Below are 17,722 nucleotides of genomic sequence, written 5' to 3'. Positions count from 1 at the left end.
GTACAACTTCTACCTTAATAAAACTTCATATTTATTTGTTATTTTCTCCATTCTACCTTTATACAAGATTGGTCAATTTAACTGACCACATGAACAACAAAGTCAACCTAAATTACCTTTTTCTTACTAGAAGGACATAAAATTAAAATATTACATTTACTGTAAATAGCTTTAAACTCATAACAGTATACACATATTTGTACTTAAATATTATTGTTTTATTGCCCTTTGAAACCTGTCTAACTGTACACATGCCCTTGTAAGTTGTAACTCATCTGATGAACACGCATCTCGCATTATGTTACTAAATTACACTATAAATGAGCTACTCACAAACTGCTCGTGATGTACCTAGTAAAATAAAACTACTACTATTTATTTCAACTAATCTAAACACAAAAGGTTTCCCATTTTTCATTTTAGTTCCTTTTATAATAATAAATAAATCATTTTTCTTGCAATTCAACCATGCAATGAAACCCATTAAAACTTCAACTAAGCTTATCGATGCATTTCCTATGGAAATCAAGATTCAAGTGAAAGCAAAACTGAAAATCTTCTTTACAGAAAACAACATAATGTAATATTTCACTTTATTAGATGAAAACTTTGATTTTATATTAGTTATAAATAAATAGTATTGAACACTGAAAAGAACTATTGGAAATTTCTGAAAGAGAGAATGTAACAGATGGGTGTAACAAGAGGGGTTGAACTGTATTTCCTGGCTCTGTAGCAAATAAGATTGAAGACTATGAAAATTATGCTTTGACAGAGCATAGAAGATATTATGACAAATAATTTAGGTTAAATTTCATGTACTTTCTAAAGGGATGGCAAATAAATTAAAGAACAGATGTTTAGAGAACGAATGTAAAATGTCATAATTTTAACTCTAGGGGACATTCTAGATTTTTAAATATTAGTTCATAAAAAGCAAGAACTTAAAACTAATATGCTGTTAAAGTACAGCCTATTGGCTACAATTTTATGCTATATTTAGTGGTATGCCACTACATGTTTTTTTTTACTATATTCTTTGGGATATTATGAAAAGAAATGCTTTAAATTTTGAATGCAAGTCACTAAAACCTTTTGAAATACACACAAAAAGATGTCTGTAGCAAAAGGTTTGATTTGTTATCTTGAAAGAATGTTGTTTGAGAAATGGTAAACGTGTGGACTCAATGAACTTAGATTTTCAAAAAGCTTTTGATAAGATGCCACACAAAAAATCATATGATCAGAGTATGGAGAAAGATTATTTTACTGGCTATTAGGACAGTGAGAACAACAAAAGATTGTTGCTCATGAAGTCTAATTAGACTGGGGCCTTGTAAACAGCAGAGCCTAAGAAGTCCGTGCTTGGGTCTTGGCTTTTTTTGTACTGGGAATAATTTAGTAAATTATTAAAGTTTGCTGATTTCATAAAAACTCTTTCATATTTCTTGATGTTACAGAAAATTCTGGTATTACAGAATAACATGGAGTAATTGGTAAGATGGACAAATATACAGCAAATGATGTTTAACTATAAGTGCAAATTAATGTATTTGGGTTTTCAAAATTTGGACAATGTGTTTAATAGAGATGAAAATCCACATAATAACAAGATTGAAAAAACAAACTTGGCATAATGGCAAATTAGCCACAAGTCAGAAAGTTTTCTGTTGTTATAATAATGTTAACAGAATTTGTGTTTAATTATAGATATAATAAGACAAGCAGAAGTAACCAGCTCTATTCAAATAACTAGTTAACCTCACATTGGAACTGTGTACAGTTTTAGTCTCCTTGTGTAATAACAAATACTACCTAATTGTAAATTGTTCAGAGAAAAACAAGGAAGATTACAGGTATGGAATGGCTGTTTTATAAGATTAGAGGAAAGTTATCATCTCTTGAAAAGAAAGGGTAAAAGGTGGTTTTATTGAACTATGCAAGATTCTCAGAGAGATAAACAGAATAAAGAACTCAGGTTTCAATACTGTGAAGTTAATAGGATGAGAGCATCCAAATTTAATAAACTTCCAATCAGAGCAAGCTATATACTTAAAGCAAAACTAAAGATCAGCCTGGCAATCAGTTTGACTAAATAAATATACTTTTCTTACTAGCAGGAATGGGAGATTTTGATACAATAGAAATAACCAAAACATGATTAAACATAGATGATTCTGAAAACACCAGTTTCTTTGAAATACAGGATTATATGTTATTCAACAGGGAGATAGTGCTAAATGGAGAAGAGGAGTAGCTTTATATGCAAAACATGAGTTACATCTTGTTAAAGTTGAGGATATTAAAAGATAATAGCAAGGAGGTTGAATCCATTTGGGTTTCTATTAGTGGGTATGAAAAGAAAAGGCTTTTAAATGAACATTTGTTTACAGACCATCAAATGATACTGATAAAACATTAGTATGAAACATTATACTGAAATTAAGATTTCAGCTGTTCAATTCAAACAAGATTAAGATTTCAGCTGTTGAAGAAGTCATAATTATGCATAACTTTTAGACAGTTACAATGGAAAATGCTAGAGTCAAACCATAAGGGGCAACATTTGTGGAAACTGTTCAAGATTGCTTTCTTCACCCGTTAGTCATGAAACTTACTAGAACCAATGCTATTTAAGATTTAATGTTAACTTCAAATATAGAAATGATTGGCAGGGTAGAAAGTGGAGAACATCTTAGTGCAAGTGATCATTACTCTACTAGTTTTGATGTTTTGCTGCATATGGAGATAAAGAATAAATATTTTTGTTACAACTTTCAAAACAAATTTTTGAAGGGATACAACAAGAACTGCCTTTTGTGAAGTGGGCAGCTGAGTAATTTGGAGACAATGATGAAATGTGGGAAATTTTAAAAATACATTTATAAAATCTTAAAAGGTAGACATATTCCTTATAATAATAAAATGGTAGCAGCAAGTGAAACACCAGTTTGGCTCACAGAGAATAAAAAAAGATAAAATTAAAGAATCAAATTTAAATTAACAGGTGCAATAGGAAATTTAGAAGATTATAGAATATCAAGAAAGTTAATGAAACAGAAAATTAGGACATTAAAAAAGATGTACAACAAAAGGTTGGCTGAAAACATGAAAATTATAACTAAGGATTTCTTTAAACATGTTAATGGTAAAACTGTTTGGATGAAAGTAGGGCCCTTGACAGGTGACAAAGGAAGGCTCGTATCTGATTATTACGTGATGGCTGGGTTTTAAGTTCTGCTTTATCTTGAGTTTTTAACCAAAGAACATTTAAGCAGTATTCCACATCTTACAACAGTTGAAAGACTGTAACAAGACAGAACAAGATGGCTGCATCAATACTGAGAATCTTTAGAAAAAAATTGGGAAGTCTAAGAAAACAGTAAGCTTCCTCCTCCAGACAATATTCTTCAAATGGTTTTGAAGGAGGTTAAAGATGAAATATGTGAACCACTTGTTTTTTTGTTTGTTCTTTTTTCTGTTTAAATAAGTTCTTGAACAGTGAACAAGTATCCGAGATATTGGATATTAGCTAATGTCATTCTTCTTTCCAAGGTATTAAAAATTGTCCCAGCAATTACAGACCCATTAATCTTGCATCAGTTGTGAGGAAAATTTTGTGGGGAAAAGACTTAAAAAATGCTTTCCAAAGTAATTTAATAAAGTTTAGAATTTTATCGAATAGTCAATATGATTTCACTGAGAGAAAATCTTGCCTTGCAAATCTTGTGACATTCCTTGAAAAGGTTACTGCTTATGCAGATGAGGGTCAAGGTGTGGGTCTGCAAATCTAGATTTTCAGAAAACATTCAACAAGGTAACAAAATGCTTGTAAAACAAATTATCTCCAAGTGTGAAGGACAGGTTAGCAGATTGGATAAAAAGTAGCTGAATGGAAGAAAGCAGGGGACTATTATAACTGGAATTCAGTCCAACTGGATTAAATGTTACAAGTGCAGTATCTCAGGGCTCAGTTTTAGGGCCTATGCTCTGTTATAAAGTCAACAAATTACTTAAAACCGCAAATGATATTGGGAACTTGGGTGTTGCTAGATGTAAAGAAGATGCTGCTAATTTACAAAAGGATTTAGATCATTTAGCAAGTTTAGTAAATAAATTTCAGATAGGCATTACTTATAAATATAAGATAATGCATGTGGGTTATAACTTGAATTACAACTATAATTTGTATGGGTATAATCTTAACAATGTCATGAAAAAAAAAAATAAGGATCCTTGTGTAATGGTTGATTAATCTCTTAATACCATACAAGCAGCTTGCTGTTGCTAGAGATGGGAGCAAATAGGAGTTTAGGTTGCATCTACAGAAATATTAAATACAAATATAAAAAGGGTAAACTTTTATTGTATAAGTCATGGGCCACATATGGAGTATTGTGTTCAGTCCTGGGCTCTTTATCTTAGGAAGGATGCTGAATTGTTGGAAAAGGTTCAGAGGAAGGTTACTATAATGGTGCCTGGGATGAAGAGGTTGAAATATTTCAATTTGTTTCTTCTTGAAAAAAAAGAAGAGTAAAAGGTGATCCAATTGAGGTGTTTAGGATTTTAAAAAAGAACTGACAGTACGAATGCATCTTCTTTCATACTGAACAGTGAGAACAGTAGGACTGGGAGACAAATATAAATTTTGATATAGTAGGAGCCATCTTCAGGCAAGACACCTTTATATTTCTAACAGCATGGTAGTGGTAGGCCTTTAGAGTGGGTTGCCTTCTGATGTTGTGGAGGCTGTGAATTTTGGCGAGTGTAAAAGAATACTTGGTAACTATATAAATGGTAACAGCTGGCTTTAAAAATTTATTTTTGAGGAGTATTTATGCAATAGTTTTAATTCAGTTCATACGGTGGAACAGCTGACATGGATCAATAGATTCCTTGTTGCCCCAAAAGACACACATTAGAGTGCAAATTTTGCAATAAAGGGTTGGGGTTGGCTAGGGTCCAGCTAAAATAGTTTTAATCTTTTAATAGGGAGACTGACTTATGGAGTGAGATCCTATCAGTAATAGTGGAAAACAAATCTAAAAAAGTTGAAGAGGAGAATAAATGATTTCCTGAAAAATAAATGGGAGATTTAAATATTTCCTCAAAGATGGATGTGCAAGAACAGTTTTGAAGAATCAAATGGCCCTTTGTTGCCTTCTTATATTAGGTTAAAAACACTGTCAAAATATTTGAGATTAAACTTAAGTGTGAAAAATCGGACAAATTTCTCCATAATAAGAACATTTGTGGTAAATAAAATATCCAATAATATTATACATGAAGTTACATCTATTCAAACAGATCTCCACAGGTAAGACAAATAACAAACCTGAATGAATGTTCATTTTCATGGTTCCTATCAAATTGGTATCCTTAAACTTGAAAATACAACATAAAACTTAGGGTCTTTCTTTCTCATCATGTCAAATGTCCTAGGTGGATATATTTTATCACAATGAACAAAACTATTCTGTTATATATAGTATGACTTTAAATAACTCTTAATAGCAGAACCCCAAATAAAGTATTATCTACTGTTATTATAGAACTTCTCCAAGTACACAGCAATATATGTATCATACATGACAGCATAAATTTCGTAAAAGTAACAAATCTAGAAATTATCTTTCTTCTAATTCTTTTTCTTACCTGGAAGTCCTCCAATATTTTCCCAACTTTTGTAGGTGAAAAATACATGCTCTAGTTTAGCTAATTTCATTCTGTAAAAAGAAAAATATCAAATGAAAATTTTAATTATCTCCTCTGTAAATTTTCCAAAGTTAATTAAAAACTTTGCATTATGCAATTGAGGGTCTAAAACTTGATAAATGAAATCATTATAAGAAATATACAGTTTATATAGAGACACACACACACACACCTGTGGTACGTCAGTATCACTTAATTCCTCCATCTGCAAAAAATAAGCAATGACACATGGAATGGCTTAACAAAAACCAATACGGATCTTATGTATTACAATTCTTATACATTCATAAGAAACGACAGGAGTATCCAAATTATTAACCAGAGATTCATAAATATCAAATATATGTAGCATGTGGACTACCACATCACTGCTAATATTCAGTTCTCTTCCTCAAAGTTTGACTTAAAACCACATTGAGTTGCATAAGGGTAATGCTTTGAGTAACTTAAAAATATTGTTTATTATTATACTTTAGGATTTCAAATATAGGAGACTGTATAAAAATCTGAGTATCAAAACAGGAAGAAACAGAAAAACAAAAGAATAAAAATGTTATGGATTTCTCTATCTGTTGGTAATGTCTTACATTTCAATAATTATAAGAAATTCCTATGATAGTTTTAAAGACAGTTAGATTTCAATAGTTTTTCTTTCACACATACATGTGGGTCCTAACTTATTTCATTCTAAAAATGAGATATATTTGTTCAAACAGCATTAATAATATGCACTTCTTGTTTTTCAATGAGCTAAATATATTGTGTCATATGATAAATCTTACAAAATGAGCTCAACACCTGTTGTTAAAATAAACAATGAATACTAAAAATTAAATTGCTTCATTCTCATCAATAAACTGTACCTAAATATCTCTCACAATACTTACTTATGTTCATGAGCCAATCGTTGTGTTCCTTCTCCACAGTTGAAGATATACCTTAGAAAGAAACATGATTATTTTCAAAATGTTTAAGAACTCATATTATATAAAAATACCAGTACAAAAAAAATCAATGTTACTTATTGCAACAAATGCTTATATTATAAATTACCAATGTTTTTACATTTTATTGTATAAAAGAAAGTTACAAATGTATAATTCCAGAAAATGAGATTTATAAAAAATAAAATGCCTCTCTGACCAGTCGAAAATACTGTCAAACCTTCCAAATCTTCCATAGCCAGCTTAATATTTGACAAAATAAGATTCTTTATGAAAACATTTTTGTCATGAAAAGATAAAGGAATTCTAGCTATACAAAAAAAAAAAGTAAAAAACAAAACAAAATCAGCTAATAGGATTCCAAAAATAAAGAAAATATAAGACTATGTCCATAGTAGGCACATAAACTCTCTAGAGTATATTATGATATATAGCAAAGAAATTTATTTTGCATAAAATTTAGGTTTAAATATTTTATTTTCTTGTAAGTGGGAGTGTAATGATAACTGAAAATTACCAAACGTCCTTTTTGTTCATGTATCACATGTACTAAAAATATTTGATGAAAAAAAAGTTACTTGTATTATGGGAAAAACTAATAAGTACACATGAAAATATAGACAAACATTTTTATTAACATCACAAAGTCTTGTTGTTGTGAGGTGTATAGGAACTAAACTTAATCTAATTTATAACAATACTCCCCTCAAAAATTTATTGTTTCTTCCCACTATTACATACATCACAGGGCATACAGTTTTTCAGCCACAAGAACAAATAGTTGAAAACAAAGTTTGAAGTCATTTAAAGTAATTAAAGGGTGAACGTAAATGACATTTTCTCATGTTTTTAGAAAGTTATAATTTTCCTATACTGAAAATATATTTACAATACAAATTTACCTCCTTTCACATAAATAGCTATTCTTATCCTGGCTACCCTTTATATGTCAAATTTTTGTGTACCACAAGCCTTGAGCTTCCACGTGCCTTATAGTTGGTATAGTTCAATTGAGTCTTTCCTGTAAATCACCACATTACTCCCCTTATTTAATTCTACTGAGCTATCACTTAAAATTTTGACAGAAAATGAAATTACCAGTTTTCAGTGGAGAAGAATGGTGGAAGTTTTAGAAGATGAAAGTACCTACCAAAAATACATTTTCAGTATAGGAAAATTATAACTTTGAATACAGTACATTACTTTCACTCACTTAAATACCCAGAATCTCATACTGAATAGGTGAAGTAACTTGCACAAAGGAAAGAAAGAAGCATCCTTCAGAAGCATCTGGCAAACACCCTAAAAGAGGAGATCCTCTTATTAGAGGATCATATGTGGGAGACCAAAGAGGTATACTCTTTGTCCAGTGTGGAAAGAGGTGACACATAGTAGAAAATGAGAGCAGCACATCCAAAAGGAAGAGAACAAACCACTCAATTATGAATTTAAATTCCTCATATGACGTAACATGCACTTGTGTAAAAAGGATGTCTCCCAGGGTTTAGAGTGGCTGATCAAACTAGGCAAGTCAACTGTATCCATAACTCAGCCACTGGGAACCAACATCCACATGGGAATAGGAAAGATGACCACACCATCTTTATATCAAATTCAGCATACTGGAGAGATACAACATATCCACGAATCTTTGACAAGGACACACAATAGCAAAATAATAAAATGTCATCCACATTTGGGAACCATAGTATAATAAAATATCCCACTGACATCAATCAAAAATGAACTACCCTCAGCACAGAAACATACCTGGTACAGTAAAATCTTTGAGGAATATTGCAAGAGCAAGAACATTAGTAACCTGCAAGTTCCTCCACCATGACCAACAACATAGTGCTAGTGAACAAAAATCCCTAAATGAGTAAGGGAACAGACACACATGTAATACATGCATAAGGACTTGTGTTGGTTGGTCTAGCTCCAAATCCACAACCCAGCTACTGGGAACCAACATCCATGTGAGGGTAGGATGAGAAATCTCAATAAAAAGGATAAATTGCAATTTTGACAATTTAATCTAAAGCTACAACATTCCCAAGGATAACATTTTCTGCAATTGAGCACCAAATTAAATGACATCTCACCAACACAACACCACTTCCCTACTCTAAACTGAATGCATTCATTTTGTATCATTTATCACTATCACATGAAAGAGGATGCCTCCATGGTCCACCACCCCAGTTGCTTGGAACTGAAAAGTGATAACTCCCTTACTTTACTGAAAGAAAAGGGGGAGAGAAACTGTGGTGGAGTTCAGATGAATGTCAACACCAAAGACCGTGCAATGGGTGACCATGAAAACCCCATTTTGAAAAGCAGACCACACCTGATTCATTTGATCTTAGAAATGGCAGGAATGGACAGCTGTCCCCTTCTGCTTTACCAGTGAAATTCAAGGGTGAGTATGGTCTGGAAAGGTAATATATATTAGACATGCACACATGGCAAATTTATATTGAAAGGAAATATCTACGAGCAATCTTGCGTAACACCACACCTCAACAGTAAGCATTTAGCAGCCACAAAAAGTAAGACATCCTGGTCTCAGTGCAGATTTTAACTAGCATAAGTGTACCTGGCAAGGCAACAATTGCCACAGAGCAGGATTTGTACATGAAAAAGGAAAAAACAAGTTAAAAGTTTGCAAGCTGTTTTAAAATTGAAACTAACAATTCCACTAATGGCAACAGACACTAAATTAAAATGAAAAAAGCATGAGTGAAAAGCACAATAAAAAATATCTTGACATGAGGACTCCTGTTGGCAGATGGTTGTCACATGATGACTTACATGAAAGATTCAGTTGAATCAATTGTTGAACATCAATTACATGGGACCTTTAGGCTTGTAGAATGCAAAAATCTTTGCATACATAGAGCATAATTGAATGAAAATAGCTAATATACCATAATCAGAAAGTGTTTGTGTACAATTATTGTTTTGTTTAGTATTTATCTTAAATACAAAGAGTATGATTTTGCGACATTAAAATCTAAATTCTTCAAAGTTTTATGACTTGATAATTTGGTCACTCAAGGTACAAATGAAAATAAAAGCCATCTGTTGACAACAAATTTAATCTCATTTTGATAAATCCTTCTAAGGAGTTTAAGCTAGCTGTACTAGAGTAAAGCTGGGAAACTAACTATTAATCTATTCTCCATGAAGAAAATTATGTTCTCTCTCCTTTGTAAGTATAAATTAAGATATTTTAACATTTACCCATAATGCTTCAATTCCCAAAACCATCCTCCTACTCTCCTCCAAATGGTTGGTTGTATAGGAGCCAATGTGATAGTTATACATTATAAAGCAATAAAATCAAGAAACAGCTAAGGCAGTTAGGAAAACTTAATTTGTCTGCAATCTGCAATTATTTCACACACACACACAAATGTATTTTTTATTCTATTTCACATTTTAAGTTTTCATTTTACTTTACATTGGTTTATTAAGTTGCCAGGACTTCTATTCTCAAGAACACGCAGTTGATCTCATTACATGTGTTATGTTAAGAGTAATTAAAAGATAAGTTATATTTAAAAAAACAAAACTTTTTGTATTAATTTACAACATTGTATAGTTTATGCAAATGAAATGCAAAAACTTTAAGATGAAAAATTTTTAGCATGAACATCATTTTTAACTCTGACTCAGTTAAGGCTTCATAAATTCACGGATAAACCTTCTGTAAGAAGAGTCTGATTTGTTTTAGGTATAATAGATTTGTAATTTTTACTAAATGCTTGCCAAATTTCCCTTAGTATATTTAGTTGTAGTATTTATAATTTATCTTTACAGAGTCAAACTAACCACTCCATGTTCAAAGACTTAATCAAAATAAAAAGCAAAGACCCATTAACTGTAATAAACTTTTAAAAAAGTTCTGTTTAACTGGATTCTATTGATAATAACTTTTGTTTTATTTTACCTAGCCATCTTACAATCCAGTCAACAAGACATTCCCTAGCACACACTGGTGTGATTGTTATAGCTAATATATTGTGTGGAATCTTATCAAAAACCTTATGAAAACTTAAGTACTCCAATTCCATTTTCTTTTCCCCATCCAAATAACAAGGGATATCCTCAAAGGAGTCAGCAGATTAGCAAAGCAAGACTTCTATTTAGTAAATTAATGTTGAGTTTCTCACATATTTCACTAAATGATTCTGTAAAGCTTTGAACAGACTCTGAAGTTTTTCCACTATAGAAATAAGACTTCAGTGTAAAAAGATAAGTCTTTTTAATTATTATACTTCACCAAATTATTCTAAATATATTTTGAGATGTAGAAATATAGTTCAAGCTCTAGAGTCCTTGGTCTATTTTGATAAAACTTTAAGCCAGGGCTTGTCAAACACCAATGCTAGATTGTTACGCAGCCTGAAAAAGTTACAATCTAGGAATTGTACGCAAATGTTTCCTTTAAAAAACAAGGCTTTTTGGTATGTACAGTAATAAATGCAATATAATTATACATCACAGAAAATGTAGGTACAAGATTTTAATCTACAATAAATACCAAAACACTATAAAGAAAATCCAAGCAAATAATTCTAAAAATATTCAAATTTCTGATGTTTCATCACTATTGAGTGAACATTCATAATGACAAAAAGACTCTTGGTTTTTAAAGACAGTTCAAAACAGAATCTTCACAAGCTTTACATAGTTCTAATACACAAAAAACATGCATAACTGGCTCACCTTTAAAAAATTGTACAATGCATATGTTTTTTTTAAATTCTAAAAATCTTAACTTACACAAGATTGAAAATTAGCTCACTCATTTTCTAGAGTGAAAAAGGGGTGGGATTCTTCTTGCCACTTGTTATTGTGATTGGTTCTTTTCTTCGGTGAAGAAGGAACTTCACAAGTCAAAGCAGCATTGTGTCACCTTTGATTTTATTTTCTTCTTATTTATAGAATATTTAGATTAATACTTACTTGGCATGCTATATTAGTTTTTGAAATTAAAGTAAAAATTACATAACCTATACATGAAGTGCTAATCATCTCTTAATCATTAGCCTATATAAAATATAATTATTTAAAAACATCTTGTACCTCTATATGTATATTCATATTTAAGAAACAAATCTTTTGGTATATTTATTATTAATTTTCAAATACAAACAAATTGGAAATGCAATATTCAAAGAAACAAATCATAATTGCAAACAAATTATTCTAAAAGAAAGCTATAGCAAATACAGAATTTGGTTGTTGGTCTACTATTTTGTTCAATGTTTAAACATAATTCTACAAATAAAAATAAAATTGCATGTAGTGCAATACAGTTAGGACCTAAACTGCACAAATGAATTAATGATTTTACCTTGCATGATCTGTAAACATATAAAGACATCTTGGATTACCAGGACCTCCATTCCCAAGAACATGCAGGCAGATCTCATTAGGTGTTGGTTTATTATTTACAGCCTTGGCCCTCAATCGAATATGGCGAAGTTCATTCGATGCTTTTGGTTCCTTTGGCATTTTATTTTTAGCACTAGCTACTAACTTTGAAAATTTCTCACCAGCTCTTGGGTTAAAATTCTTTAATCTTGAAGTTGAATGACACAAATACACATTAAACAGTACAGTAGCCCTATATAATTTAAATTGTTCGAGTTTTAACAACAATAATCGAAGCATAAGTATAGCAAAATAAAAATGTAACTATCTTTCCATACGCATTACTCGATCAGTGTCATATTAAAAAACTGAGACCACAAAATCCACGTTTGATCATTACACACTACTTTATTAGGCTTATCATGTAAGCTTTACTGATTATTTTCCAGTTAAATTAAAATGTAAATAGATGATTTACACAATACAGATATAATTAACATCGTCAGAATAGCAATACTTCCTCTTAAATATGCTTTAAAAAAATAAGATAACATTTCGCCACGTTTCATTATATACACCACCACGAAACTTAACTCCATTCTGTTTCTAAACACCACCACATAATCAAACGCAAAATATACGTGATTACATGGATAGCGCCATAACACTTTCCCAAAGCGAAAACAAAAAGCCTCAGTTGTATATGTATATTACGTAGACTATATATTTGTACGTGGATATGTATTTTGAAATCAGTGCTTTTCGACTAAAATCATGTATATTTCTTAAAATAAAAAATTTAGTTGGTTTGCTTTGAAAAATTTGAATCAAAACTGTGATAAAAGTCATGATTAAACTCACTAAACCCTGTAATTTATACAAGGTGGCCCGTACGTCGCTACCCATCCATGTTGTTATGTTATATTCAATTACGCACGTATTATATATTTGTTTCATTTTTTCAGAAAAATATGACCGATGTAAGCCTTTACACTTAAAGAGCGTATTGTGCATAATATTATGCAGCGAAAATGAGGGACAGCACACAGATACACTGGATACATAAGATATATGGATGGGTACGAACTTACGGGCCACCCTGTACTTATAGTTACGATAGAAAGTGTTCGTACCCCTGTGTCGTGAGTAGTTTTTTATCATAACTTAAAAAATATCACGATCATGATAATGAAAGTATAGTATATTATAACTATTATACTAACACACATCTACATAAATGTTTATGTAAATTGAACGACAAATAAACTGTTTATAAACAAATAACCAAACATAGGAGGGGCAGAAAGTGTTCGTGCGTCTACTTTAATGGTCAGTTGTATAGCCTTTCAGGGGAATTACTTGGCGCAATCTCTCCTCATAACCCTCCATGATTGTTTGACAGTACTCGACTGGTATTTTCTTCCATTCTTATTTACAGAAAGCCTCCAACTCTTGCAAGTTTTTCGGATGACGCTGATGAACCCTGGTCTTCAACTCATGCCAAACGTTTTCAATTGGGTTGAGACCGGGTGACTGTGATGGCCCCTCCGGAAAGCTTATATGGTTCCTCTGCAACCAGGATTGCATATATTTCGATGTGTGCTTAGGGTCATTGTCATACTGGAAGATCCAACGACGCCCAAGCCGCAAGTTCCGAACATCATTCTGGATATAAGTGCCTAATATATCAATGTACTCTTCTTTTTTCATTATTCCGTTGATCGACCTACCTCCGTATTTAACTGTAGGGACGGTGTTCTTTGGAAGATTTCGTTCCCCCTTCTTACGGAAAATATAGCGAATATCATTGTGGCCGAAAAGCTAGATTTCAGACTCGTCTGACCAAAGAATACTCTTCCAATGGGTAAAGGGTTTATCTACATGCTTTCTTGCACACCTCAATTGTGCTTCTAAATGAACAGGCTTTAAATATGGAGTTCTACGAGGACGGCATGCTTTGAACCCAGAACTGTAGAGGTGCTTACTTCAACCCCAGTTTTCCTTACAAGTTTCTGTATGTCATTACGTGTTAAACGAGGGTTCCTACTAACTTCTCTGAGAACCTTCCTCTTGGTTCTCTCTGGAATTTTGATGGGGCGTCCGGAATGAGGGAAGCTAGGAGTTGATCCTGTAAGCTTAAACTTGGAAATTATGCTTTGAACAGTAGATTTCGGCACATTAAGTTGTGTAGCAATACCGGAAAGAGACGCACGAGACTTGTATTTTAAAATAATTCGTTTTTTTTTTTTAATCACTGGACAGTTGTTTCTTGTTCGCCATGATAACCAAGCAGATAATGACGGAGACGGCACTAAATTTCCGGAAGTACATTTTTTGCTGGCTAAATTCCAATAATTATGAACTCAGTGTCTAGTTCTGGAATGGTATAATGTAGTTTATTCGCCAAACTAAACAAAATTTTTACGGGAATATCAATTTTTTTCACACGTTCTGAACTGTACGAACACTTTCTGCTCCTCCTATTTTTGGTTATTTGTTTATAAACAGTTTATTTGTCGTTTAATTTACATAAAATATTATGTAGGTGTGTGTTATTATAATATTTATAATATATTTTACTTCTATTAGCCTACTCGTGATACTTTTTAAGTTATGAGCAAAAAACCACTCGGGACGCAGGGGTACGAACACTTTCTGTCGTAACTGTATCTATTGGAACTTACTAGAAAGTTATATCACAGATCACGAGAATTTATCAAATATTGTAAGCTGATATAAAATTAATATTATAATTATATTTTAACACATAACTGATTTATCAAATTCATAATTAAAGAAGTTATCAATATAAAATTTTTATTGTTATTTATTTATTATGATAAGCATTCTAGATTCCATTGATCGGTTTTACTTTTTATTGCGGAAATGATGAACTGCACTCATACGACGGCGTTTAAAATTTCTTTCTTACCAAAATCACTGTATTTGATTATTATGGTGCTCGACCCACAGTCTGCAGTTTCGAATCTCCGTAGTCGAACATACTCATCATTTCAGCCTTGGGGCATTATAATATTTCAGTCAATATCACAATTCGTTGGTAAAAGAGTAATCCATTGCTAAGGTGGGGACGGTTAACATAGCCTTGAGTAGCTATCTACGAAATTAAAAAAGTAACACATATTGAAATCTTCTGCAGCATTTAAGCCATAGTAGTATACGTTCAATTTATTTTACTTCGGAACATACTAGATATGGTAGAAACCTGGTGCCATTTAACCTTAGATGTTAAATGATTGAGAAAAAAAAATAGTGTTGTGACCAAATTCTAGTTATTGTTACAGTAGTAGGTGATGAGTGTTTCATTTCTCAATAACTTATTACCATATTGTACTGTTAGAGAGAGATGAAACACTCATAACCTACTACTGTAACAATAACTAGAATTTGGTCACAACACTTTTTTTTTCTCAATCATTTAACATCTAAGGTTAAATTCTAGTTATTGTTACAGTAGTAGGTGATGAGTGTTTCATTTCTCAATAACTTATTACCATATTGTACTGTGAGAGAGAGATGTATCTGATATCCTCTGAAATGTAAAGCGGGAAGAAAAAAATTGAAATGATCTGATTGGAAAAGTTGTCTGTTGAATACTAAGTGTTCTCTATCATTTTAACAGACATTTCAGATATTCATGCTTTTCCACTCAACAAAATCGACTTACCCGCGGTCTCATCTATCCTAAACATTTTGATCATTTCAGTTATTCTCTTGCATAGAGACACTGGTGGAAAGCCACCTAAAAAGACTAAGAAACCACATTAACTCTAAAAACCCCTATGTGTGTCTGTATACAGTATTTCTGAAGTTATCTCTACTGAATGACCGTTTGAAAGTGGATACGGTTGTTTTTTTTTTTAGAATTTCACTCCATGGCTGAAAGGGCGAGCATGTTTGATGTGACGGGGATTCGAGCCCGCAACTCTCAGATTACGAGTCCAGTACCTTAATTACATGGCGATGGCAGATCTAGCGGATAGGGATGAACTGTAGGAAGCAGACACTGTTTGTCAATCAAATATTATCCGAAAATAATCGATTGAAAGGAATAAATATCAAATCCAGAGTTTTGCTTTCTTTTAATTTCGTACAAAGCTACACGAGGACTATCTGCGCCAGCCGTCCCTAATATAGCAGCGTAAAACTGAAAGGAAGGCATCTAGTCATCATCACCCGTCGCCAACTATTGGACTATTCTTTTACCAAAGAATAGTAGGATTTACCGCACATAATAACGCCGCCATAACTAAAAGAGTGAGCGTCTTTGGTATGATGGGAATTTGAGCCCGCGACCCTCAGATTACGCATCTAGCGTCCTAACTATCTGACCATGCTGGGCCCCTTATTTACAAGTAAGCCTAACATTGATACAATATTCGAACAAGTTTTTGTGTTCAGTTTTTGTCAAAAGTGCTACTGAAAAATGGAACCGTGAAACTCTAAACAACAAAGAAGAAGACTATAGAGATTATTGTGAAACTGAAGAAAGGCAAAGTGTAAAGGAATGAACCAAATCCAGTTACTTTGTGAAGCAAGTTTCTTGGCAATAACTGCTATCAAAACTAAACTATGGAGTAGATTAAACATATGGTAAACTTTGCGCGTGTTTATCTACACTCAACCCAAGACATGTCTTGATTGTGCCAGACTAAAGCTCCAACTGAAATCTAGAGTTTGTAAGTTTAGAAAAAAAATGAATTTTTGTATAATTTCCTCTATTATTAACCTTACTTTAATTGATGTAGCGTGTATGCCAGAGTATCTTTTGTGATTAAGACTATTGTGCCATTTATCGAAGAACACCACAAATAAAAACCCGTGAAAAATATCATATCTTGGGTATTCAAGATTCAAACACCTAGAAAAATAGCCATGGTATGCTTAACAACCATTCCTTTATAATTGAACACAATTGCAATAAAAGTGCTCTCCTCATAACGAGAACACCATTTACACTAGGACTGTACTTGAGGTTTTGATTATTATTTTTATTGATATAGCTTTTAGATGTATTACTGAGAAACTAAGGTTCTTAAAAAAACTAATATTTTTTTCAATAAACGGTACCACTTTTAATACGTAAAAACACTTCAGATTAATACTACAATTAGTAATTACTGGGACAAACAGCTGCTCGTAGAGAGACGATTCTGGTGGTAATAATAATAATATATGTATGTATGTGTTTTCTTATAGCAAAACCACATCGGATTATCTGCTAAATCAAACCCCTGATTTTAGCGTTGTAAATTCGAACACTTACCGCTATACTAACGAAGGACAATAATATATGTGTTTCTACCTTTTAGTACTATTAAGTACATAGTACTATTACGTATTACATTTTATTTCGAACGAGTATCCGATTTATTTGGTTACGTATGTTAAAGTATTACTACTTTAAATAACCGGAAATATGAATTTGAGCTTAGTAGTTACTTAAATATTATTCGCCAACAAGACTGATACACACAATTTTTTTTTAACACACATATTTTAATATACACTGCTGGCCAAAATCTTAAGGCGAATGAACATAAAGAAAAAATATGCATTTTGCGTTGTTAGACTTAACCACTTATTTGAGTAGAGCTTCGAAAGATGAAAATAAGAAAAGGGAAAATAAAAATAAAAAACCTTTTAGCATTTAATAG

The 17,722-nt window shown here is 32.0% G+C and overlaps 1 protein-coding gene across 1 annotated transcript in view; it reads right to left on the bottom strand.

Moving 5' to 3' along the window:
* Positions 1 to 12,734, bottom strand: part of RNaseZ (ribonuclease Z) — a 54,124-nt gene extending 41,390 nt beyond the window's left edge. The window contains exons 1-3 of the mRNA XM_076465896.1: positions 12,025 to 12,734; positions 6,603 to 6,653; positions 5,656 to 5,726 (exon numbers count right to left, since the gene is read on the bottom strand). Coding sequence (XP_076322011.1) covers positions 5,656 to 5,726; positions 6,603 to 6,653; positions 12,025 to 12,344 — 442 coding nt within the window. The 5' untranslated portion in view covers positions 12,345 to 12,734. The remainder of the gene's footprint in view (positions 1 to 5,655; positions 5,727 to 6,602; positions 6,654 to 12,024) is intronic.
* Between the last annotated feature and the right edge of the window lie 4,988 nt (positions 12,735 to 17,722).

This window comes from Tachypleus tridentatus, chromosome 11, assembly GCF_004210375.1.
Source record: "Tachypleus tridentatus isolate NWPU-2018 chromosome 11, ASM421037v1, whole genome shotgun sequence".
Taxonomy (NCBI): Eukaryota; Metazoa; Arthropoda; class Merostomata; order Xiphosura; family Limulidae; genus Tachypleus; species Tachypleus tridentatus.
Note: the sequence above shows the minus strand (reverse complement) of the source record. Positions and strands in the feature narration are given on the sequence as shown.